A 27,104-nucleotide genomic window follows, 5' to 3' on the forward strand; every position below is an offset into this window, starting at 1 on the left:
CATCCCCTGGGCACCGTATGCTCCCTAGAGCGGCCTGGGTTTTCCTTTCTTTACTTCCCTCCCGTCCTGCAGTCACTTTTTCTCTGCTAGAGATCTACTAGGTTAAATAGATTAAATATGAACGTCTTCAGCTGCTCAACCTTGCTCACGTCGTTCTTACTTCAGTCCTTGGCACTTGTGTTAACAGCTCAAAACGCAAACAGCGGCGGAAAGAGAAGCGCTGGGTTGCGAGACTGGTTGTGAGACGTCAATGCAGAAACGGGTGATGCTGAAAGCATGGGATGCGAAGTCGAAGGACTGAGAAACGCAGAGGGGAGACCCTGCAAGTTAAAACTGTTCAGGTGCCTGTTGTGTGGCAGCCGGTCACGACTAGGAGCCAAAGCGAGCCCAAGGCCAAGCCAGCCTTCCAGGAGCTGCGCGAGCGGGCCGCGCGGCGGGCGCCGGGTTTGGGCGGGATGGCCGTTACTGCATGGTTCACATTCCTGCGGCGGGGCCGCGCGCAGCCCCGCCCCGCAACGGCCCCGGCGCGGCCCCGCCTTCCCGCTGCGGCTGGGCTCGCACACAGCTGCCGCTAGCCAATTAGAGCAGCCGCTGCTGGTGACGTTCCGGAGGGTGAGGTGCTGGTGCAGTTTGAAATCCCGGCGGGCGCAGCATGGCGGAGCCGGGGCTGGCGGGGTGCGCGGCGGGGCCGCAGCGGGAGGGCCGGGACGCGGCCGCGGGCAGCGATGCCCGGCAGGAGCGCGCCGGGGAGGCGAAGCCAGGTAGGGGCTTGCCCTTCCCGCGTGGGGCCGCCTGCGGCCGGGCGCGCCCCCGTCGGAAAGGGGTCGGCGAGCCGCGGGGGACCGCCGGCAGCGCGGGCGGGAGCGCATGGTTTGCCCGGGGCGACTCTGCAGCTGTGGGGTCTGTGCCGGGGCGTGAGGCGGCCGCGGCGTCGGGGGGACTTCGGAGCCGGAGCAGGCTGCGGAGGAGTTTGCCGCGCCTCAGCCTGTGCTGTGCTCCTTCCTGTGCCCAGTGCCCCATGAGCGAACGCCGGCGCGGGGGCTGCGGTGCCCTGGGCTGAACCAGGCAGCGGCTCGGCGTTTCCTGGTGCATGAGGCCAGTGGTGCGTGGGGCGGGGACCGCGCTGGGAGCGGTGCCGTGCGGGGGAACACCGGTGTCTGCGGACATGAACACAGTAATCTTTCTTTTTTCTGTTGTGAACTTGCGGTGCGTGTCTCAGGTACAAACCACGGATACTTGTGTCGGCGTCCAGGAACACGTATGCGTTTGAAACGCTAACAGAGGAAAAACGCTTTCCTGGAAGCGACTCCCCTGCCCTCTGCCTTAATAGCACAGCATGGGAATATCGATGCTTTTAGTATCTAGGGGAGTATCATTGCTCAGTGCCAGGTCATTATTGATGCGAAGTTATAGGCTCGCAGTTTGTAAATAAAGAGCAAGCTGAATTAAATGGCTTGTTCCGGAGTGTATGCTGTGCTCTAGTACAGGGTGTTGCTATTGTAGTTCCTGGATTTGATTATGGGTGTGTAGGAAAAAAACCTTATTTACAGCATATGTATAGCATAGCTACAGTTTTACAATAAGCACTTAAAATATTTCATAAATCATACTTGATTAAAATCAGCTTTTCCTTTCTTCATGTGCTTCTGCTGCAAAGAAAAGTTAAATTGCCTAAACACTTGTAACTGGCTCATGCACTGGTTCTGATTTGGTTTTGCTGATTGAGTTTTGCCCCAGATATGTAAAATTTTAATAAATTTGAGGTCAAAACTGCTAGCTTTCATGACACATCCTGAAATGTAAGGGATGAGTTAGAAACAGAATGTGATTTTTTTTTCTCTATCTAGGTTATGTAGTAAAGGACAGACTGTAGCCTAATGAAAATGCGGAAGCCTAGGAGTTGTTAAAGTATCAAGTTATGGGCAATGAGGATGCCTTGAGCTGTTGTGTTAATGGAAAGGAAAAAACCACATCATCATCACCGTTGGTTTACTGCAGTCATTTCCATGCTATTTTCTGAACTTGTGGATGACCAGGCCTGAGTTATACGATAACACCAACCGTGACCAAGTTTGTAATGGGAACACAAGTGGAGACACTTTCTGGAGAACTCTAAAGGGATGCTGTCATTGCCTAGTAACCTTCAAAGTACAGATTCAACCAATGTCCATTTATGTGGGCTAAAAATTACAACACCCCCCCCTTCTGACTATTTTCACTGGAATTTCTGTGTTATTTGTTAGTTTATTAAAATACAAAATCAATGCCTGCACTGAAGAACAGGAAAAGACTTAAGGAAAGATGAGCTGTGAAGACATATCTTTAGCTGAGACTAGTATCTGCTCTTTTATCATGCGTCCTACATATATTTTGCTCTTTGCTCACAGTAATCCTGTGCACTGTTTTGGATCAGTTGTGTATAGGATTAGCTGGTTTTATACATGTTCCAAAAGTGGTTGGATTATTGACTGATACCATGTCTGGGTGATGCAGGTGGTGTGCAGTGTACTAACAAGGCATAATATGTACATGCATGGTAATGTATTACCTAAAGGATTTTAGATCTTACATATAGAACTAAGTAAGTTAGCATGTAGCTGCAGCTCAGCCATATGGCAGCAAAAAGGGAAATTGTCTTCTGAGACAGGGTAACTATCCTGAAGAAGAGAACGAGTAACCAACTAAGGTAGTCTCTTCACTGAGGATAATTTAAAATGCATTGTAGAAAGCAGGTTCGTGATAGATCTTGGGCTGAAGAGGAATTCTATTGGAATAGAGGAGTGACTGATGGTTGCATTGAACTGACAGTGTGTGGGCTTTGCTTTGTTCCCACTTGTCTCCCCAGATCTGCTCCAGGAAGATGATGATTCCAGCAGTGATTATGGCAGTGGCGACAAACCAGGGACTGCTTTAGGAAGGACTGTGCCAAATGGGAATGTGTTTTTTCCAGATATTTTTCACACCAATCATCTTTTGTTTTATGAGCGATTTAAAGCATACCAGGATTGCATCTTGGGTAAGTAATTTCTTAGAAAGAGAATATGCAGTCATGTTTCTTGTAGTGACTGTTTAAATGTTCCAGTTTAAATGGAGTCAATTCTGCATTAAAATGTAAGGCGATCTTAATTGGGCTTTGTAAAGATATAGTGTGCTGTGATCACTTATGCTGCTATTGCTGGTGGATCAGGAGGCAATAGTTTCAGTATAAGTAAGTAAAATCTGAATCACTGAAAGGCAGAGGTGCAAATACTGGATTCTATGCCTTGTTTTAACTGGTCTTACTAGTACTTCTTCTGTGTGTAGTAAGGCACAGGCTAGCTGTTTAATACCACTGGCACTGAAATCTTCAGTACCTGGAAGGTTGAGTACTGATTCTCTTCCTCCAGAGAAGCACAAAACAGATGATTGTCCAGCTTTCTGAAAGAGACACACAGCAAATTGCTGCTGGTTATCATGAGCAAAACAGAATGATTTCAAACTTCAGATGTGACAGAGGAACACTTCAACTGTGTTACCTTTCATTTTCCAGTGAGCTGAAGGACTTTCCTTTCTTTCTTTGGATAAATGTACTGTCTTCAATTTCTTTAGCTGACTGCAAAGTTTCTGAAGTGAAAGAATTCACAGCTGAGTACCTGGCGAAGGTCCTTGAACCATCTGGATGGCGGGCAGTCTGGCGCACTAATGTGTTTGAGGTCCTTGTTGAGGTAAATAGAACACAGTTCCTCAGTGAAAGACAATGCTCGGGCATTTGTCTCCAATTAACATCATTTACCTCTAACAGACAGATCACTTATAAGTTTAGGAGCTGATAGAAAATGGTAGTGTTTTTCATATCTAATTGCTAGTGATGGCTAGAGCAATGGATACTTTTTAAAGGATCCTTCCTTGAAACTGGAAGGGGAATGCCAAGTCAGCATGAGCGAGCTGTGAGGTAGAACTCTGGGCACAGAGGGAATAAGTATTTGGTCCAGAGCTGGCTGATGTAATGTAATCTTCTCAAATATCAGGCTCTGATAAATTCTCAGGTATTTTTTTTTTTTTTAATCAGCAAAATTCTTCCTTTTAACCCACCTTGGTACTGACAGTAGCTCTTCTGCATTGCACGCTCCTGTCACAGACCCACTGAGGATTGCTGGTTTGGGATATTCCTTTTCTAGGTCTCTCAATGTCCAAGTCATACATCTTTTTGCAAAACTTGGATGTTCAAACTTGCAGTTCCATTACATATTTGATGAGTACGGGCTGCTGACATACTCATGTCATGTTAGCCCTCCTCAGCTGTATCTAAGGTTCTGAGAAATCTTAAGAACTATTTGTTCTACCAGGTTGTTGATGTGGAGTATTCAGCTCTGAAAGCAGTTGTGCAACTTTGTGAGCCTTTCCTGTGTGAGTCGAGGGACAGCACCTTTACCTTCGAGTGCGTGCAGGAGCTCTTGGAGCTGAAGGAGCATAAGATACTGCTGCAGGAGCTGTGGGTTGTGTATGACGAGTCGGGAGAGTTTGACCAGACAGCACTAGCTGTAGAGCATGTCAGGTAGGAAAACACCCGAAGTTTAATTTTTGTGTTGAACAATGACACTCTGGTAGTATCCAATGGGTGATATCCTGAGTTCTTGTGGTCATGCTGGTAGCTCCACAAGCTAAGCTTTCCAAAGTACCAATCACCTTAAAATTGGTGATTGGTGCTGTGTGAAGACTTCTCACAAAGAAGAATCTGTGGTGTCCTCTGCAGCTGCAGGTAATCACACAATAACCAGGTATGTTTGGCTGTTTTGTCAGTCTGCCTGCTGTGTCAGAAGCTTGGAAGAAAATAATTTGTGTTTTCCTTGTCTGCTTCACCCAGATTTCCTTAGGCTATATCACCTTGCTGACTCTAGTGCAGCGTTCCTTTCTCTTCTGTAACATTTTTGTGGATTTTTTCTTTTCTCTTCCATTCTTTTTCTTTTTTGCTTTTTTGCCTCCTTCCCTGAATTTTGTCTTTATTTTTCAAGTGTTCATATCTTCTATTTTCTTTTCCTTTCTTTATCACTTCTGTCTCTTTTCCACCTCCCTTGCTTTCATATACTAAATACTGTGTACAAATGGGCAGTAGATGGATGAAAGAGCTGAAATAGGAGGAATGACCTTCCTGTCTAGAAAATGGGCCATTTCAGAAGTAGTGGCTGAAAAAGGGGAGAAGAGACACATTCTGTTGAGAGGTACTCCATATTAGAGATCTAAGCTTGAATGATGGAGGTGACAAGCTCATTGCCAAAAAGAAAGTTTAACTGAAAGATGCCTGCCCAAAACCAAACAACTGTTCCACATCCAGTTTTTAGCTGTTCACTCTCGATGAAAATGGAACTTGGGCTCTGTATGGATTTTGAACTCTAATGCACAAAATAAAACTCTTTATGCAGGTAGACAACAGAGAACTCGTGTGTGCTAAATAGTTTACAGTAACATGGAATTGAAGAAAGGTGATGCTTTGAGATGAATTCTCAAACTGGTTACATTTGTGTTTTCAGTGCTGTTCTCCCTGCTCAGGTAAACGTGGCCTGCTTTATGTGATTAAATGCTTACTTTGCTTCAAAAGGTTCTTCTACCAGTGCATCTGGAGGACCTGGGATGAGGAGGATGATGATGACTTTGATTACTTTGTGCGATGTGTTGAGCCTCGACTGAGATTGTAAGTGGAACACCTTTGATATTATTTGGATAGAACCACAGGGAAGGGTCATGTAGGAATACTGACACAGCTAGATTTTAAAAAATCTTTCTTACTGGTAAATTCCAGCAAGTTTATTCTAACAGCATTCACTTCTGACAGTCAAAACTTTCTACAGAAAAAGTGTGCAGCTGAAACTGCCACTGGATTTCTGAACCCTCCATTTTTCCCTATAATCTTTGACCTTCCATCAGATGGCACTCCAACCTCAACTATAGCATCCTTCATGTCAGTGTGAACTGTAATACTAGCAGGGGATGCTCTGATGCCTCTGGGTGTAGAGTAAGAACTGGAATGGAATTGAATGTATAGAAAAATTTGTGAATCGGTCATGCTGAAGGAGGAATGTGTGCATTGCTTTCCCTAATGGGATTAGTCAGCATTAGGTTTTCTGAAGGTGAGTTTTAAATGCTGTCCTGTCATGTGGAACTGAAGCAGTGCATAAGGCTGTGATCTGTTATAGTTTTGAGGATACCAAATAACCAAAGCATAAAATATACCTGGAATGAATAATTGTAAGTGATTTTTACTGTAGGTTTCTCCTGAGATTTGGTTTTTCTTTCATGAGTTACTCTTCCTTTTCTTATCATAACTTAGCATCATGAGTATCTGGAAGTTTGTGTGTCATTCAGATGCAGGTTTGATATTGCTATGATACTGGGGAACTAAATCAGGAATATTTACAACTACGAAATGCTATTTAGAATATAGCATATAGCATGTGCTTTACAAAGAAAATAAGTACAATTCTCCACATTAGAAAGGTGGCTGGAGGCCTCTCTTTCAAACAGGACACAATGTGTCTCTTTCAAACAGGACTGGGATGTGCCTGTATTTTTCTGAGATCATGCAAATGAGGTGGAAGTGTTATATATGGAAACTATACATGTTTCTGAAGTGTTTATACCAGTACATTCCAGCTATTCTGTTGTTGAGTTTTTCCAGCCTCATGGAGATTTGGCATGGCATGAATCTAGAATAGAATGATATGCCAGGGGATAATGTTTTATTTTTTTAAGACTGGCCATTTTAAAATGGCCTTACAGCCATTTTAGCAAGAATCCAAAATGTTTAAACAATTGTCTTCAAGCAGAAAAGTGAATATTATACTTTCTTATTCTCTCATGTTTCAGCTCAGGAATAACATTAACCTTCAATGCATGGAAATGTAGGATGCTTTAAACTTTTTGGGTGTCTGGTGTGTGCTGTTTTAATGAGAACAGATAGTAGTTTTACACTGCATCTTAGTTAACTAAAGCTGTATGAACTGTTTTTCTAAAGCTTGAAAAAACAAGATAGTTTTATGCACTTTCATAGTGCATGCTCTAAAATGTGAAGCGAATTGTGTACAAAATTGTTTCCTTCAGATATTTTGTATTTCTATATTGCTATAAAATCTTCTGCTGTTAATCATGCTGCGTTGACTTACTCTGTTGCTTCTAATAACCCCATTGCCAAAATTTTGTGAGGCTCTATTTTTGTGCGCCCTGTATAGATACTGACTGCTGTGACTACAAATTTTCTTGCTCTTTGCAGCGTGCTTTAAGTGTACCCTTTAAAGAATCTCTGAAAGTTGAGGGAACATCTTTGCCCTTATTTCATGTAGCCTCTCAAATAGAGCTATTTATACTGTGTTCAGTTGGTTCCCTACAAAAATGGTGCAAGATCATTAAATTTTGGTTTTTTTGTGTCATTAATTGATGTACAGCTTTTTTGTAGTGACTGTGATTGGTCCTACGTGATTGGCCCTGAAGCTCTTGGAACTGTCTAGGTAGCAGATGTCCTCATCTTTTGAGTTTGGCAATGCAGCTATGGGCTGGCATTTTCTGGCCTGAAATTTCATTTGTAGAGGTTACTCTTGGGATGGTGCAGATTTTTCTATGCAGTGCCGTCCCGTCTTCATCTGGTGCTGATAATGCCTTTCTTATTCTCATTCTGTGTTTTCGTCCAGGTAGTTTAGATTGCTGCTAATAGAAACTTTACATTATAGGATTTTTCTTTCATTTCAGACATGATTTTTTCAGTTTTTCTATTGAATGCTTGAAAGACTAATTTTTATATATAATTACCTTCTAAATACTTACTATTTTTTAGAGCTGTGTTTATGCCTTTGTTTTACAGTGACTTTCTGATAGTTGTGTATAATCTTTCAAGGTGGATGGCCAGCTCTTTAGGAAGTACTTTATTTGTGTCTGTTCATATTTTTGGTTTTGCTGCTTTCAAAAAATATTTAGCAGTGTTGATATAGACTGCAGAGAATCTAGACTGAAGTACTGATGTACTTCATGTGTTTAAAAATTTTTCTTATGTTCTGTGTTTAAAAATTGTTAATGTGAAATAATTGACCCCGTGCTCTGAATTGCAGGCATTATGACATCCTTGAACACCGTGTGCCTTCTGGGCTTGTAGCCAATTATCAGAACTTGTTGTCTCAATGTGAAGAGCTTTACAGGAAGTTTTTAGATGTGAGGAACAGCATATCAAGCAGTGATTTGGACTCTGAAGTAGAAAACGTCTCCATCGTGGAAGGACTAAAATTGCATGAGAAAATAGAGCACTTAAAACGAAAACTAAAAGTAATTGAGAATCCTCTGCTGAGGTACTTGATGGGTTTATGCAAGGAAGAGGGCCATATGGGGAACTATACATGGACAGTCTTTAATAAAAAAATAACTGTCAGCTTTGCTGTTCTTGTTTTAGGTATGTGTTTGGTTACCAAAAATACAGCAGTCTCCAAGCTAAAGGACTGAGACCAACGGGTGACAAGATCACTCATGTTGTGTCCTCAACCATGGTGGCAAGTATGCTGCAGTCATTGATAAGGGACAAACTTTGCCCTAAATCTTGTGGCGAAGAACAAGAAATACAGGTACAGCAACAAGACTTGTCTGAGTGCTAATACTTTTCTTTCCTGCTCGAGAAACAATAAGGAAGAGTAAGTTAATTTATCATGTGCAAGATACTACACTTGCAGTGTTGGTTTTTGTCAGTTCAAAAAAGCAGTATAATTTAAACTGTAAGTGGTAAGACTGGATGATACAAATAATTTCTTTTAATTCATTTGTCTGCTGAGTGCTCTATACAAGCAATTTCCTTCCTGTGTGTAGGAAATGAGATAAACCTCTAATAATTCTACAATGAAACATGGTAAGGTGTAACACTTACATTTAGTTCTGAAATACTGGCTTCTTTTGATGTTGCTCATAATGACCTAGAATTTCAAGGAAGAAATGTCATTGTCTTGTTTTAGTTCTGAGTAGGAGATGCATTTATTTTAGAGCAGTTTAGTTCTAGTGAATTTAGACAGGACTTACTACTTCAGCAGTTAACAGTTTGGATTCCTTGGGCCCAAATGAAATTGCTTGCTGTATTCTGATCAAGTTCTTGAACTACAGATGGCCACAATGGAGCCACAGGGAAGGTCCTGGATTAACTTTTGGGCTATAATTCAGATTTTCTGACTGGACAATTGAAAATGCTCTTATTATGCTTACCCTGGAATTTGCTGGGAAGCAATAAATGTGCACTTTTTCTGTACTATTTGTAATCCTTCAGTACAGAATCCCCAATAGTGTTTGCCTAGGGTATCAGCCTGCCCTCTTTGGGCAAGAAAAAAGACTGTGGACCCCATATTTAATACTGTAATATCTGAAATCTATTTTGGGGTGACTCGCAGCAGGAGTAAAGGGTTATATCAGTGTTCAGACCGGTTCAAATCTAGTTGCTGAGTTTTCTTTACCTTCTGTTGTCTGTTTCTTTAGTAATTCATGGTAAGTCACTTGAGGCGCAATTCAAAAGTTGGCTTCAAACCAAGGCCATACTGAGGTTTGCTTTCTGACGCATATGCTCTTCAATCTGTGTCTCTGCCCCAGTTTTCTCATGGGGGAATGGACGCGTCACAAACATTGAAGAAAGGTTTTAAGGCTGTTTTTGTCCAGAGTGTGATATGAGTCTGAAACTCAAAGTAGAAATTCTGTATTATTGGTGCATTAAAAGGAGTTTCTTTTAAGCAAAGGCAGCAACTGTTAATTGAAAAGCAAGCTTTTTAAGCGCATAAATGCATCCATTTTTATAGCATTTTCAGGAGCTGATTGTGTTGTTTGTCTTTTACAGTTTCACAATGATCCACTGGCAGCTGTAAATGCCTGTTATGAAGGAGACACAGTAATCATCTGTCCTGGTCATTATGTTGTAGATGGCGTGTTCTGCATTGCTGATTCAGTTGAACTAGAAGGTAGAAGGTTTCCTAGCATAAAGATCTTTAAAGTAAACTATGTCTCGAACAAGCTTTGCATGAAGATTTACTTTCTGTGGAGTTTGGTGGGAGCATTTGTTTTTTTTTCTTCAGAGTGTTCCTATTTCTGCTTGTAGAGCCATGTCTAATGCAGGATGGAGTAAGCTGTTTCAGTAGCTGTACTTACATCTGCGAATAAACTGCAAATTTTGCTGATTAATAGCAAATTAACAATTTCCTGCTAACCATTTGTCTGGATAATTCTATTTATATAGATAATAGAGAAGATTCAGAAGAAACATAGGGGATTTTATTTTTTTTTTTTTTTTTTTTTTCATTAATCTAGGAAGCACAAAAGTCATTCTGAGAGGCTTCAGTTTTTAGAATCGGTAACTTAAAAGTACTTCTTTTCATGTCTTAATGTGCTTCAGAGGTGTAGTCTGGGGCTCCCTGACGGTATAGTACTGGTGAATACAGAGGGCAAGAGCCAAGTGCTATTTATGGCACTTACTGCCTGTCAATGATGCGTGTGGGGGCTGCCAATTTGAATCTACATTATGTGAAGCACATGGGTAGAAGAGGGAGTTGTGGATTTATTTTTGCTGTAGAAACAGACACAGCATATGTGATCACATTTTTCTTGCAAAATATTTGTTTTAAATACATCTGCCTTGTGTAGGATAAGTTGCATCTCTTCCTCAAAGTTCCTGATTTCTCAGTATAATTCCTCTTCTTTAGGCATGCACACTCTGCAGAGTTAATATTCAGTATATCACTGGGGCTTGTGCGGCTGTTCAGATACTTAGCTGCATTTTTGTTTTGTCAAAAGTTCTTAATGAGAAGAAGACTGGGAGTTTAATTTCCTGCTGTTCTGGCCTTGATTTTTCTTGCCCTCCTTGTTTTACGGGTGTCATTTTCTTTCTTGTCCTTCTCTTCTGTATGTTTGATTTATATAGATGTGCATGCTGATAGACAATGCACCTGCAGGATAAAGGATTGCACTAAAGTGCTTTATTTATCTGCAAGAGTGACATTGTTCTAAATTTGTGGGGTGGTATTCACTGCTTTTCTAGCTTTGAGGAGGCAGTAATACAAATGCTGCAATAACACACCTATTAAAGAATATGCTGCTCTGTTTTAAGGAGTAAGGCATAGATATCTTTAGTATGAACCACTCTGAATAATGAGTACTTGCCAGGGTATTTAATGTTACATGGACTTGTGTTAGAGAAGTTTTTTAGCAATAGGAGCAGCCAAAACTGTTCAAAGTAGGAGCATCAAGAATAATGCTGCTGGAGCTGATCTGAGCAGCTGGCCATTTGGGTGGCTTTCTTGAGATGAAGGGGTGTCTCACCAGAGATACAATGTCACTTTCCTTAGTGGAGCTTTTATTTTTTTCCAGCTACCATGGAAGTCAGTCCTAAGGTTGAAAGGTAGAAGCAGTAGCAACTTCAGGAAATCACAGTAAAGTTAACTTGAACACTTGACAAAAATGTGTAGCAAAGGCACCTAAGGACTTCCCTTCTGCTTGTATAATAGTTGTTAAAGCTGGATGGGAACCTGCAGTATCAGCCAATCTAATACCTGTGGTCAGTGTAACTGGACGATTATTTATGTTAGCCCCTGGGCAGTCACCGAGCTTACAGCACACAGTCGTGACTGCCTTGCGTATCGAACACCACTGACAGCAGGTTACTCTTTCCTCCTCTATTCCTTATCTTCTCACCAGCTTCCTTCTTACTACTAGAGCTGCTACTTCAGAGGTGAAGTGTAAAGCAAGCCACAACATGGTCAGATGTCCTGTGTTTGGCTGTAACAGTTATTTTTCTCGTTAGTAGCTGGTGCAGTGCTGTGTTTTTTACTTCAGTCTGAGAACAGTGCTGATAACACACTAATGTTTTGAGTCGTTGCTAAGTAATGCTTACTCCAATCAAGGACTTTTAGTCTCGTGCTCTGCCAGTGAGGATGGGCATGGGAAGCCGGGAGGAAGCAGAGACAGGACACCTGACCCAGACTAGCCAGAGGGGTATTCCATACCACAGCACGTCATGCCCAGTATATAAACTGGGGATTGTTACCTGGAAGGCCCAGATTGCTGCTAGGGTTGGGCTGGGTATTGGTTGGCGAGCAATTGCATTGGGCATCACTTGTGTTTGGGTTTGTTTTTTTTTTTTTTTCCCTTTCCCCTCTGAGTTTTATGTTCTTTCCCCTTGTCATTTCCCTTGTCATTATTATTATTGGTGATAGCAGTAGTAGTTTTGTGTTATACCTTACTAGACTGTTCTTATCTCAACCTATGGGTTTACATTCTTTTGATTCTCTTCTCCATCCCTCTGGGAGCGGAAGGGGATAAAGGGAGGGGGGAGTGAGTGAGCATCTGCATGGTTCTGAGTTACCAGCTGGGCTTAAACCATGACATTAAGATAAACTGCAAGTAGTCTGTAGGACAATTATTCCCAAAACTCTTTCCTTGGATAATAACCTCCTTCTGTGTGAAGTTAAACTAGATCTGCCATTTGCTGTCCTGTAGCATTCTCTGTTTACGTACTGAAAGTATACGACCCCATGGCACCTCCCCAGAGGTGACCATAAATCAGTAGCAGTGGGAAAATACTTCTTAGTAGTACGGTATATATCAGTCACTCAACTTTGCATTAAATCTGCTGTCTTTAAAACTTTCTGCCAACTCTTGTTCAAAATTTTTTCTTTTGAAGCTTTCTACTTGCACGTCACAGTATTTATTTATGTACTTGGTTAAAAGCTAGCATCCTGCTCAGGCACTTCTTATCTGAGTTTGTGTGTGCTCTCAGAAAATGATAGGACTCATTCTGCTTTAATAGATGTTGCATTATTGCTTTCCTTATCATGATTCTTGTTAGTGACAAGCAATAAGAGCTTTACATGCTCATAAATTTCCCTGTAAGTGGTTGAATGCTGACAACTGTGCATGGTTTTGTAAATCAATGTTGGCATATGTTTGTGAAAGTTTCTTTTCTGATCTCAATTAATCTGGAAGCCCATGTAACACAGGAACATTAAATTTTGACCCAAGTTTCACTTAAATATGGAAGTTCAGTGAAGCTTGCTAATAATATCAAGTCCTTTGCACTTGCCTGCCTTGTGCCATGGTGGTGACTGTTTTTTTCCCCCCTTGCTCTTCTTAACCTCTGCCTGCTCTAGTGAACTTCTGCAGTTTGCAAGCAGACTGCATGGGTCTGTGTCCTTGGCTACTGCATTGCCCTGCTCAGTTGTAACTTTTGGGAGTGAGGACTTTGGCCTTGTCAAATTTGAGCTCAGTTTCCCTTTTGTTCAACTGTCTAAAATAACTTTACATTTTATAGCATGTCATTCAAGTAAGGTAACTCTTGAGTTTTGAGTTCCTGTACCGTGATTCAGAGGGGATGTATGGTGTAGCCTGTCCACTGGGTGGAAAATCATATTCAAGATATTAGACCTCAATGCTGCAACCTCCATATTTAGATTAAATGTCTGTAATTTAGCACCTGACTGTTACCAGTTATTCATCAAACTTGAATCTTTCACCTCTGCTTCAAGGCTATGGCTTGCCAGATGATATCGTGATAGAAAAACGAGGGAAAGGAGACAACTTTGTTGACTGTGCAGGAAAAAATATAAGGATCTCCAGTTTGAAATTAGTGCAACATGATGCTGTGGAGGGGATTTTAAGTAAGTATAAAAGTATCTTGATCTTTTTGTGGCTCTTTCATAACTTGCTGTTAGAATTAATGCTGAGATACACTGTTGGAGTTTACTAGTTTTAACAAAATACTGTAGAGAGGAGCCCTACAAGTATAAATACCCAGGTTTTGCCTTTTTTTTTAACTTGCTTATAATGTGGAGTTCAAGATAACTTCTAATTTCTGTATTTTCAAGCTATTGTGGCTCTTGTGGTTTATTCTTGTACTTGGATAAGATCATTTGACTGAACCAGTTTTCTGCTGTTAAGGCTGCCTGGCTGTGACTGCTGCACAGCCTCTGTCAACCTCTTTCCACAAAAGAACCCCTGTAGCACTATTGAACTGTAGCTGAACTCAGCCAGCTCTCCACTGAGGAAAGGCATATGCTGTAGAAGTAGGGTAGAACTTTGTTGGTAGCACAGTCAAACTGAGGCTCAAATAATCCTAAGTTGTATCCAATGAGTTTATTGGCCATGGCCCTTCTGTCTTTGCAGAAGGCGCCAATTAAAATTTTGCCTCCACAGACATTTGGTTTTAAACATGTTAAATTGGGGGGGGGTTTGTCACCTGTATGCATGTATTCAGTATCTTCTTAAATCAGAAAAGAATAGTTGCTGTTACCTTAAACAAGACAAAAAAAAAAAAAAAAAAAGCCAAAGAACCCCTAAGATAAATTCTTGACTCACGCTCCATTGCATCAGTGTTCTGGCTTATACTAGAAAAACAGCATGAGCTCACACCATGCATGTGGACCTGAAGTGGGTAAAATTAGAATAGTAATTTTATAACACTGCGAAAATGCTACAAGTCCACCTATGTGTAGGAGGGGTTTGCTTTTGCATAACTGATTAATTTAACAATATTTCTTTTTTGTGCATGTAGATGTCCATCATGGGAAAACAACCCTGGAGAATTGTGTGTTACAATGTGAAACTGCGGGTATAACAGTACGAACTTCAGCTGAGCTGTTAATGAAAAACTCAGATCTGTATGGTGCCAAGGTACAAAATTCTTAACTCTGACTGGTTTCCCAAATTAAAATAAAGATTTCTGCTTGGAAATAATTGTCTGTAACGGGATGACTTGTGTTGCTCTTGAGAGAATCTTTACAAACTCATTTGGGACAACTACACCTTACTGAGTTTCAGGAGATTGGTGCTAGGGATGCTGTAGCCTCCAAGAGTATCTTGTGAAGTGTCTCATGCTGATTTGCATGTGATGATATGAAAATGATGTATTAACAGGGTATATCTGTGAAATAATCGTTGCTGCATTGCTGGACTAATTCATGTCGTTGAATGAAGTGATCTTCTGTTTTCTCTGCCTGTAAATTTTCTCATTAAACCTTTCATTTGTTCTGCAAATGAAATGCCCTTTTTAGACACCTTGTCCATTTATTCTTACAGAGGGATGATAAGTACAGAAATGAACTCTGATTAGGACATTTCAAAGAATGATGGGGCTTTGAGTGTTGAGGTGCATAAGTGAAGAACATGAACGTAATGCACAGCTGTGCAGTTACTCTTTACCAGAGCTTTTATGGACTGGTAACTATAATGTTACGCATGGGGCCTCAAACTTGAGTGGTGTTGCTTAAGCTGGTTAGCAAAGCTGTGAAGCTGGAGTGGTAACGCAATTTTGCATTGCACAAATTGCTAGATGAACAGAAAGATCTGCAGTGGAGCTGTCTAGTTAAATTGGAAATGTCTGAACTACTTGTGAACTGCTACCAATTTCATCTTGTAGGGTGCTGGTGTGGCAATATATCCAGGTAGTACGTGCACCCTGTTGGGCAATGGCATACACCACTGCAAGGAGGGAATACTCATAAAGGTCAGTTCAAGGCAGAATGTACTACTTCTTCAAAAGCTTATAGCTGCTAAATTTAATGCAAATAATTTGTGTTTAGGCTGGTTTATAACCTTGCTGCCTTATGATAGAACTCTTATATGTCACACATGATGATAATGGTACTTGTCCACCAAAGCAGTATTCTTATTTTCTTCCTTATTTGCAGAAAGAAAATGCCATTTAGAATGTCACCTGCATGGGCAAATAATAAAATTCTAGCCAATGCATAGAACTTATTCTACCTAAAACTTGAAAATTTTGCATCACTATAGCTGGACATAACATGTTGGATTTCAATTTCTTTGCCATAGAACTTTTTACATGAACATTATGACATCCCCAAGATAACCATGGTCAATAATATGATCCATAATAATGAAGGATATGGTGTGGTCCTGGTTAGACCAGCAATGCCCTCTGATGTAAAGGATGCTTCAGCAGAGAGAACAAAAGGTATTTTTCTCTTCCTATAAGAAACTCCTAAAACTAGTAAATCTAGTATACCCAGGTTTTTTGATTGCCTAATTCATAATCAGTTCTTAAATTTTCTAATGAAATCTAGATTGATTTAGCTGAAATGAATATTTATAACTCTCAGAACACTGGAATTTCCTGAAGGGTAAACTTGCTGCAGGGAAGCACTGTGGATGTCTGTGCTTCATAGTGTGTGTGCACTTCCATGGAAAAGTCCTTATATACCTGATCTGTGCTCCCTGCTAAGCAGAGCCTGTATGACTGATGGCCTCCTCAGGTCACACAGAAACAAGAGTGTGACCAGCCAGCAAGCAGAAATGGCTTCTCTTACAGCCCTTCTGGTTCACGATAATTCTCTGCGCTTTTTTTTTTTTTTTTTTTTTTTTTGGTGCATTAGAGCTGAGTCATGCTCCCAGCACAGTTTGGTTTTTTTTTCCCACTCTCTGCAGGAAATAGAATATGACAACTGTATTTTTCATACCATGTCTTATTCAAGACATCTTTATTCTCATATGTCTAATATCACTTGGCAACTTGAAGTCATCTCAAGAGGAAATCTTTTCCTCAAGCATTTTACACTGTATTTGCAATATGTGGCTGTCACTAACTAGCTATCCAAAAAGTGAGTGGGATGAGGTGAAAATGTGTAGGCTGAATTCCAGGAGTTTTAAATTATTTTGCAGTTTTGGGTGATTGTTGATGACATTCTTATTGTTTCCTGATTTAGGGAATACCCAGCCTATCCAGTCAGGCAACGGGACAGCCTGTGTAGAGGGCTTCAGGCAAGAACTACCACATGAATGTTTAACTGATAAGTCGGAGCTTTGTGAGCAAGCTGAGGTTTCTGAACAAACTGAAGGCAATTACAAAATTGCACATGAACTCAGGGTTACTTCTGCAAAGAAGAGCCAGCTGCACAAGAGAAGACTGAGTGAACTGGGAATCACACAAGCTGATGACAACTTAATGTCACAGGAAATGTTTGTTTCTATTGTGGGCAATCAGTTCAAATGGAATGGGAAAGGAAGTTTTGGTACCTTTCTTTTCTGTCCTGACTCCTAATGCAATTGCAGTAAAACTAGCATAAGCTTTTATTTTTACTACTGCTTTCCAAGGAATTAACCTGTTCCATTAGCCTTCCATAATGTTACTAAAATGTCACAAATATTTATTGAAAGTGTATGTGTATAGTATGTGAGAACTTTGCTTCCTTGCTGCAAGTATGGATAACATGGTAGAAAATGGAATTCTAGCATGGAGACTGTGCATTAATTCTGCTGATCTACAGATGCTGCTGCTTTGTTGGCTCTGATTAATTTCTTTAGTGTATTTAACTTCTCATTGTACCAAAAAAAAAAAAAACCAACCCCACAACAAAACCTGCAAAGAAAGAAAATATAGATAGGGGTTCATTATGGAAGAGGGGACAACAAATGTGCAGCATTAGTGATACATCTTCATGTTTTTTTAAAGCATCACTAGTCTGCAGCTGACTCCTGTAAGATATGGACATGCTTCAGAAGTTTTTGCATTGAAGAGAAGCTAGTGAAATAGTCTTCCTTAGGACTGTAGTGGTTGGCTGCCAAGCTTCATACTTGAAGGGTTGCCTAGAAAAAACTGGGATTTGGAACGGTAACATCATTCAGTCTTCCATGTCTTTCTGTGCCCAGCTATTTACTTTCTACAGCTACCAATGCCTGTGCACCTTTTCCTTGGCAAAACCAGCATCTAATGGAACTCCATTAACCTGAACAGGGAAAAATCAAAATGGATGTCTGTCAGTGGTATTCGTACTGTACTTCTGCATTCTGGAACTTTTAAAACCATATGCAGCTTGTAGCAGCTGAGGTTTTGGAAATGAATTGACAGTTTTTAAAAGTGACTTTCCACTGCAATCTTACTAGCCCAGAGCTGTGGAACATTCAGTAAAACCAAGGCACTTCACTGGCTCACTGTTGCATGTTATTAGCTCTTACTTGAGGGAAAAATTGGAAAGACTCTGACTGAGGGCTCTTCCTTTTCAGGGCTTCTCTGATTTTTAAATGCAAATCTACATGCCTTCTTCAAAATTTCTGTTCTGTCTTCAAGAGTTGTAGGTCAGGTTTTGAACTGGTGTGTAAAATGTATGTAGGAAGATGGAAACTCCTAAGTGATTCAGGATGTTTTATGAAACAGAATTGGGTACAGTGTTAAGAGGGAGAAAAGCATCTTGCCAGCACATTGGCTTTGGAATAACTTCTGAAAGCAGCTTAGCAGGTTTATGGTTTCGTTAGAAAGGAATGCGTTGCATGGAAGTGGATGAGGAGAGTCTGATCCAGATTCTTCACTCTAGCCATTCTTAAATGGAGATAACAATCAGAATTTACTTCAGTACATGCCTTGTTTTAGTGTGAACAGCTGATAGAAAGGAAAAGAGAAAGGTGTAACTCATAAGATTCCCCCCACCCCCACACCCCCCACCCCGTGTGAAGCACAGAATTCACTGCAGCTTTCCCAGGCCACTGCTGCTGGATTTGTCCTTCTTGGGACACTTGACTTCAGGACTAAGCTTTGCATTTTGATGAATATAAATGCCATTGCAGTATCTCAACGTGTAGAAACCATAAATGTTTGCCACTTAGTATAAAGTGGCAAAGTGGTATGAAGTGGTATAAAGAAATACTTGAGTCAAATGGAAGCTGAATGCCAATGCTTACAGTAGTTTAGTACCTTAAGGTATTCATCAAGTCACTTGCCATGTTTCATGTTTTGATGTTTTGCCTTTATTTCCTGAGTAAAATCCTTATTAAAGAACTAGGGCTAAAAACTTTGTTGTTCTGTCATCTTTTCAAAACTAATTTTCCTGAGTGAGCTGCCTTTGTGATGTGCAGGTAGCATTTTGTTCCCTTGCACTGCATTTTAGGCTTGGTTTATCTCTTGATAGCCTCTGATCTCCATGTTTTAAAATTCAACTTTACATTTATGAAGATATCAATAAAAGTGTAACTCTTCTGCTTTTATTACCACCACAGTTTTGCCTGTTCCTGTGCCAGATGCTAACAGTGATTCTGCTGTGCAAGTTGTCAGTAGGTCAAGTAGCAGAATGTGAAAAGATGAGGCTGCTGGTACAACTTCCAGTCACCTCCTTTGTGCAGGAACTGCATGATAAAATTGTGGTTAAACTCTTGATGACACTAGAACCTCAAGGAACTAAGGTCTGAATGATGGGAAACGAGAGGAAATGAAGGAAATAGAAATGCATGTATGTGTCCAGTAGATACCACTTCAATGCAACTCCTAACATCACTGTCCAAATACTTCTAATACTACACATGCCTCGGAAGACAATGCTCATGTCATTGAAATGCGTAACAGGCCACTTTATTAATAGATACTGAGGCACTCGGCAATGCACGTTTCGACGCTATGTGCAGGGGAATAGGCTGGAGGTGTTGGATTTCTCAGTGCTCGGGGTGAGAGATTAACTTTCTGACAGCTCCTTGACTCAGTTCCTCCTTATGCCTATAGGCAGGTTTTTTAAGTTTACTTGGTGAATTGATCATCCAAATCTAGCCGCAGTAGTTACCCTTCCCTCCTTTTTACAAATGCTTTTATTACTGTGGCTCATTCTGGAACATTAAAATGTTCAGACTAATTCCAGGTTTTGTCATACTTGCTCATAGTTAATCTTGACTGACTCCTGTGATTGACTGCTGCTCTAGTAGGTCCTCTGGCATGTCATGGTCTGCAGGCTGCAGGTTGAGTCACTCACACTGTATGATGCAGTTGTGTAATATTTGGTAAGTAATTGGGTAGTCTTAACCCACTTGAGTAAGCCCTTAATCTCTCAGCCGAAAATTAAACCTTGAAAGCAGTAGTCTAACAGAAATACCACTTTACTTGAGAGTCCTCAAAGAGTCTTTAACATCTTTCCTTCAAAAGCTTAAAACATGCCCTTTTGTTCAAACACTTTTCCCCAGGTGTGGTGAGCTTGTTTAATAGTGTAAAGTATGTTTGTCACAGGTGTTTATCACATTAGCACACTCTTAGTCCTCACAAAGTCACCCTATGCAGCTATTTTTAAAGGAAGTGCTATTCCCTGATGTGTTACTGCAGTTTGGGAGAAAAGCACTGCAGGTTAAAGTTCATGTTTGGCTGGCAGTGTACCTGTCTCTGAAATGAGGTGGCCTAATGCTCAGTGCTTCTAAGGCTTTCCAACCCTGTTTTGTTCTGAAACAAATGAGATCACGACTGGAATATTTGTATCATAATGTTATTTAAGCTATCCATGGCGTTTCATGACTCTAGGAAGGTATTTCCAATACCCGAGTATTTCCTCCCTATGCCTCTGTCAGTGTGGATGTGGTGTAACTGCATGTCAAGCTGTCTGTGTCTTAAGACCCCCTGCAGCCTGCAAATGCTTTTCCGTTCTACTCTCTGATGCAATGATGTAGTGCTGTTGCCTTATTCTTCTGTTCAGATGTCTTTCAGTTTTTCCTGTTTTGTACACTTCATAATAGGAGCAGACAATAATTCTTACTGTCCTTAGGGCCTGCGAGCAGATTATAGAAATGTAGCAATTAGTATTTGAAAGCACAATGCACGTATATAAGAAGGAGGCTTGACGTGCTTTTTTTCACTGTGTGGAGTGAAGATGTTGCAATCCTAGCATCTCGCCTTTTCCTGGACTTAATGTTCTTCTATCTAAAAGCTTCTGGATTTTTGGATTTGGTTATTTTGAGGCAAGTACTTCTAGAAATACTTTCTAAAATGAGATTCAAATTCTGTTTTCTCTCCAGGATGTCTCAAACACTTTTTTAAAGCTTGAACCCATCTGCAATTACTTTTTGGTACAGTTTGTACTAAGTGGATATCCTGTAGGGGGGACATCATACATCTTCATATGTAAATTTGTGTATGTTTGACTCTGGAGGCAGACAGAACTCCTGATTATTTTTGTCTTTTTTTTAATGTACGTAAGATCTTTCTGTTTAGACTGTTTGAAATATGGGGATAAAAAGCAATAGTCTTTTGGCCTTAAAATGGGATGACAGGAGGTGTGAAGGCATTTGTCTTGCATCTTACTGCTTTTCTGGTCTCCAAAGTCCTTCCTTTGTGCTATCTGATTAAGTGGAAACATGCTGTAAAACACATGACTGCCTCAAGTATGCAGCATTTGACTGTGGCTGTCTTGTATTTCAGTATTCCATATCTGTTCTTGGGGGTTCATAAGACAGTTATGCTTTTTTTTTCTTTTTTGTGTTGTATCCTGTAGCAATAGATTGTTTTTCAGTTGTGAAGCTTTGCGTTTGTTTGGATATGAATAAACAAGTCTGTAATCATCTCACGGTAGATGCTTGATGATTTTAATTAGAATAATTAAATTCAGGGAGAGCAGCTGAATTAACCAGATTTAGGTTGTTAGTTCAGTGTACCTGTTTATGCGTGGACATTCTGTTATAATTTTTGTCTCTTTGGCTGTGCACACCAGGCTTACTCCTGCTGTCTGCTGAATAGTATTTAAGCGATTCAGTCAGTTAATATCTTTGAATTTTTAAATTGCAATTTATTTCAAATCAATAAAGAATTTGCTAAAACCCTCCCACACAGGTGAACACTAATTCTGTTTTTTCCCGTTAAGTATGTGAACTACTTGTATTTTTACTCCTAATGACAAATCAATTTCAACATTTCAATGCAATGTAACTTTGATCTTCCTCCTTCACTGGCTGAGAGTAATTTGAACAAACCCATAACTAATTTGCCAGTGCTGTATAGAATTTTCTTTGTCTGTATTGCTATATTAGTGGGAAGGCTTGTCTGAGACTGATGTTATAGGGAAATTATAGTAAAGGCATAGAGGAAATTATCTTTCAGTCTGATAAATGTATATTATAGTATGTAAATGCTGTGATAGGAACCTTGATGAGACCAATAATATGTATAAGGGCCCTTTGTTATAGTGAAATTCACCATTTTTCTTCCCACCCTGATTCCAGAAATAGCTAATGGGGAAAGCATTCTCAGAATCCACTTTGTTGCATGTGGTGTTTGGATTCTTCTTAGAATATACCTACATTATAGCTTGGATAACCAGCCTGATTTAAGCTGTATCTTTTAACAAGGAAATATACTCTTAGTTTTGCAATTGCAATAATACTGTTTCTATGAAACTTTCTATAAATTGCTAATTGTTTTTCTCTATGCTTCCGCTATTGGTCGTTATTGGAAACAGCAGCCTGGCCTTCATTCATCATGTTGCTTTTCTTAAATGTGATTGAATTGGAGTGAAGTGCCTGAATTATTTAGGAGCACAGGTTTCAGATAAAGCCAGTAGAGTGTTTTGGAAGTTACATCTGAAAGTGTTAGCCTTCGGCCCACCCGGTAACTCAGCAGCAAGCAGCCACTTGCTCACTCCCCTCTTCTTCCTTCCTGCTCCTGGTGGGATGAGGAGGAGAATGGTAAGAATGTAAATCCCACGGGTTGAGATAAGAACAGTCCAGTAACTAAGGTACCATACAAAACTACTACTGCTACCACCAATAATAATAATGATAAGGGAAATAACAAGGGGAGAGAATATAAAACTGAAAAGGAAAGGGGAAAAAACAACAAACACAAGTGATGCCCAGTACAATTGCTCAGCACCCACCGACCGATACCCAGCCTGACCCGAGCAGTGATCTGGGCCTTCCAGGCAACTCCCCCAGTTTATATGCTGGGCATGAAGTGCTGTGGTATGGAATACCCCTTTGTCTTGCCTGGGTCAGGTGTCCTGTCTCTGCTTCCTCCCAGCTTCCCCTCCTCGCTGGTAGAGCATGAGACTGAAAAGTCCTTGATCGGGGTAAGTGCTACTGAGCAACAATTAAAATGTCTGTGTGTTATCAGCATTGTTCTCAGACTGAATCCCAAACACAGCACTGCACCAGCTACTAAGAAGAGAAAAGTAACTGTTACAGCTGAACCCAGGACAGAAGGATAGAGTGAATGGTTATTTAATTTTTAAATCAACTTTATAAATATCAAAGGGGAAAAAAACTGGTACAGTGACATAAAAACCTCAGACTTTTAAATTAGGATTAGTAAACAGGCAGAAAAGAACAAATTTTAAAACTGAAAAGAAAGAATACTCTTTAAAGGTTAGAAATAAAAAACCTGCCTTAAAGGTGAAATTTAAATTACAATAAATCTATAGTAAAGATTTGTCAGATTTCTCCATTTGGAAGACGAGAAGATCAAATCTTACTTTGGAAAGGAAACTGAGGAACAAAAGGGTGGAGTTTAAACCCAGTATGTTGAAACCCAGTATGATGAAGGATCTTGCACTAAATATTCAGTAGAAACACTAGGAAAAGGTGGCAAGTATTTTCATCTAAATCTTAGTTGCAAAGCAGAAAAGCAAAATAATAGAATACAAGGAAAACGTTTTTCTTCTCTGGAGAGGAACAACCAGTATGCAAAAATCAGAACTAAAAAAACCTTGCATGTGTTACAACAATGTGATCTCCCATCTTTAAGCCTTCATAGCCAGTTCTAAGGGTGCGCTCAGTTTGCTGAGTGGAGGATGGTGCCATGTGATCAGAAACATGCCACCGATGGCAACACTTCATGAGTAACCACTGACTGCCTTAGAAAGCTGGTGCGGAACGTGGTTATGAGATGTTCTGGCATTTGTCAGTATTTCCTCCCTACCTGTTATGCATTAAAAATCCTGCAGAAGCGTGAATGCTGGTGACCCTTTTGCCTTTGTTTTAACTTGTGTAGTCTTTGTCTTCACAGGTTTTTCTGCAAGTAGGTCAGGTCCATTTCTAGCTTATCATTTCAAAGTATCATAACACGGGGTGCTAGAAACAGCCACATACAGGTGTTGAGGATGAAGAGAGCCTGGTAAGGAACTGGCAAAAGATTATACACTTGAAAAGATATTGTTTTCTTATAAGGGATGAAGCATCCCCTGGTCTTTTAACAGAAATGCATGCAAAAAGCTTCTAAAAGTATTTTATGAGGTACCAATGCAATGGGATGTAGTAGAAATGGGGGGGGGGGGGAGGTTTGTTTGTGGTATTTTTTTCTTATTTTTTTTTTTTACCCTGGCAATGTTCATTTCTTAGTGACATAGACTAAGGGAAAGAATTGGTGCTTTCAAATGGAATAGAAGAAAACAGATTTGAACAGAATCCCCATAGCATCTCATTAAAGAGAGAAACAAAAGGGACCAGAATAACAAACAACTGGGAGAGAGTTTGATCAGCTGAAATCAGGCTGATTTGCCTCCTCAAATATGCACATAATCAATGCATGCTATTGTGTTCATCAATGGAAGCTGGGTGTGATTTGATTGATGAAATGGGGAACAGAGTCAGCTAGTGAATTGAGAAGAGTTCAAGCAGCAAGAACACCTCCTGGCCTGTGCAGTAGCCTAATTTCAATCAGCTTCTCACCTGGGAAGTATGTCAGTGGACGGAAAAAAAGAAGAGTGGAAGAAAAGCCATAGAAACAAAGTTATGCCACCAAATGTGCAGAGAATTAAAATAGGGTGAACTATCTCAAAAGCAAAGTGTTTGAAGAGAGTTTGATCTAAATTTGTATTAAATCTATAATGGCATATTATGTCAAGACTTAGGCTGGTATGAATAAGTCTCTATTCTAAATTTTATGATGAAATGCCTCAGCCAAAGTAGGGAAAAATGAACATCAAATCACTCTGACATATCTTGCCAAAATCCTCTAGGTGCTTCCCCTCTTTATGCTATACGTGTATTTTTGTGAGGCTGTACGTTTAGATGAATTAGTAAGGTGCCTAGAATTAACACAGACTAGAATAACAACTGATCTTGCTGAAATGTTTAGAAGTGCATAAGAAAATAGTATTTTGGACAGTATTAATTGCATCTGGGGTGAAAGGTTGTAAAACGCTAGGCTTGTGTGTAATTCAGGCTCCATTAGATGCTTTCTTTTGTAATGTGCATTGCTTTAGATCACAGTGCTGATAGGGGGTTAATACTGCATTTGAGGTGAAGGGAAATAGCTATGATTTTCTTACTTTGCATCTTAAATTTAAGCAGGAGGGTCTAGAGCTTTAAAGTACATCCCTTTTTACAAGCAATCCAACTTTTTAAAAAGGGAAATGAAGTATCCTTAGTGTACTTCAGGTTTCAAATTTCCTCCACAGACATAAGTTATATTTGACTGAATATTATATATCTTGAGAACATTCCTAAGGTTTTACTTGAGATTGCAGATGTCCCTCTAATGGGCTTTTATTTTCTTTAAACTCTATGATGAGATAAAAATATTTTTAGTTTTGAAAAATATTTACTGTATGAGAGAGAACTCACCTGTTTTGCAGGTGAAATGATCTATTTTGTGTCCTAGAACAGATATGTCATAGAGTATTGATGTGCCATAACAGTTAAAAATTCATAGTGAAAATTCAGTCTCTTGCTTTACTCATGCTGGAGTCAGGTATTACATCTCTGGTCTGCTAATAGAACCAGTAAAGCACACATCTCCCTTGTGATACAGCAACTTCTTTTTATGAGGGCAGAGATCTGTCTGCCTATAAAACATGATTACATAAACAATTTGTGTAGCCTGGGCCTGAGATTTCTGCAGAGCACTTAGAGCAGCTGAGAGCTATGGCAACAGGCAAAAGAGGCTGGTTTAGATTTGTTCACTGTGGGAGACGCTTCCTGAGGCACACGCTGCTGCAGCACCTCTACACAAACAAGGTAAACCAGCACCTGGGAAGTGCAGCTTCTCCCTTGTGTAAATCACTTGTGGGTCCCCTGCTGTAATGCTTCCTCAGCCATTTTCATGTGTAAGACTGGGGATAATGCCACAAGCACTTGTGATTTATTTGTGCTCCTTTCCTCCTGTAACACGCTTCTTAAAATTATTTTTTTAGACATGCACTGAATCAAGGTGAAAACATCAGGAAAATTGTGTAGACATACAAAGTACGGTCACCTGTAAAGCTGGACAGTCTCACACGTTACAATACAATTAGGCCTTTCAAATCACGGCACAGAAGCGAAAGCCATAGCAGCGCACTGTCACTGTCACTAACTGAAACAATGTTACCACCAACAAGGATACAACAAGATGTGGAGCAGGTTCAAACGGAGGGAAAGAATGAGAGTGAATGAAGGACAGCTACACTTATTATCAATGTACATTGAGCCTTCTTCCTTGGAAAATATTTATCTACTGGAAAACACCAGTTCACTGCAAGAGGAAGAACTTCACCACTGACTTTGCAAAGCTGTTAAGGGCTTTCCACCAAATCAGTGGTAATTTGGACAGGTAAATGGGACAGTCCTTGTAGCCTGAACAGTTCCTACAAAACAGGGGAGGACATGATGAATGCAGATGTTTTTCTTGTGTGTAGGTTAGCTTTGCATAAGCACTCAGCTGAAATGAGCCACATACCTATGGCCCAGTGACTAAGTCTCTACCTGGGAAAAGATTTCCTAATAACAGCAGAGCTGAACCAGCCATATCTTGTGCTGTGCAGTGCTGCTGTTCACCCACTAGATCCAAGCATCTTAGAAAACCCCTGATAGATGCTGCCAAAAGTGGTAATTTCCTTAGGCATCTCATCTGCATACAGTGCAATGCAAAGTGGCTTACATTTATGTAATTAAAAGCTACATTTACTGCACACAAATTCATATCTGATCTTTCTGATATTCCAAGATTCTGTGGAAAGCTTCAAATTCTTGCCATCCGTAACAAGTCCCTCCTTATGTACCCACAACAGAGAAGGGATGCTGCAGAAGCATTGAGGTCTGTATAGTCTTACCTTAATTTTCTCTTTCATTTGATCATAGTATTTAATCATAGTAGTTTAGAATGACTTAAACTTACTATAGCTACCTGGTTAGAAAAAAACCCCAACTGTCGTGGTTTGAGCCCAGCCGGTAACTCGGAACCATGCAGCCGCTCGCTCACTCCCCTCCATTCTTCTTTCCCCCACTCCTGGAGGGATGGGGAGGAGAATCAAAAGAATGTAACTCCCACGGGTTGAGATAAGAGCAGTCCAGTAACTAAGGTATAATACAAACCACTACTGCTGCCACTAGTGATAATAATGATTAGCGAAATAACAAGGGGAGAGGATACAATTGCTCACCACCCGCCAACCGATACCCAGCCCGAC

General features: G+C 40.4%; 1 protein-coding gene across 1 annotated transcript; it reads left to right on the forward strand.

Annotated features, from left to right (window-relative positions):
- The first annotated feature begins 638 nt into the window (after positions 1–638).
- SHCBP1 (SHC binding and spindle associated 1) lies at positions 639–17,351 on the forward strand. Its single transcript, XM_030471052.1, has 13 exons — positions 639–761; positions 2,846–3,016; positions 3,589–3,704; positions 4,326–4,534; positions 5,576–5,668; positions 8,073–8,306; positions 8,408–8,576; positions 9,821–9,941; positions 13,497–13,628; positions 14,522–14,640; positions 15,386–15,472; positions 15,802–15,943; positions 16,692–17,351. Exons 1-13 carry the CDS (start codon positions 653–655, stop codon positions 17,024–17,026), a joined length of 2,037 nt encoding a protein of 678 aa, XP_030326912.1. The 5' UTR covers positions 639–652; the 3' UTR covers positions 17,027–17,351.
- The last annotated feature ends 9,753 nt before the right edge of the window (positions 17,352–27,104 follow it).

This window comes from Strigops habroptila, chromosome Z (genome assembly GCF_004027225.2).
Source record: "Strigops habroptila isolate Jane chromosome Z, bStrHab1.2.pri, whole genome shotgun sequence".
NCBI classification, from domain to species: Eukaryota; Metazoa; Chordata; class Aves; order Psittaciformes; family Psittacidae; genus Strigops; species Strigops habroptila.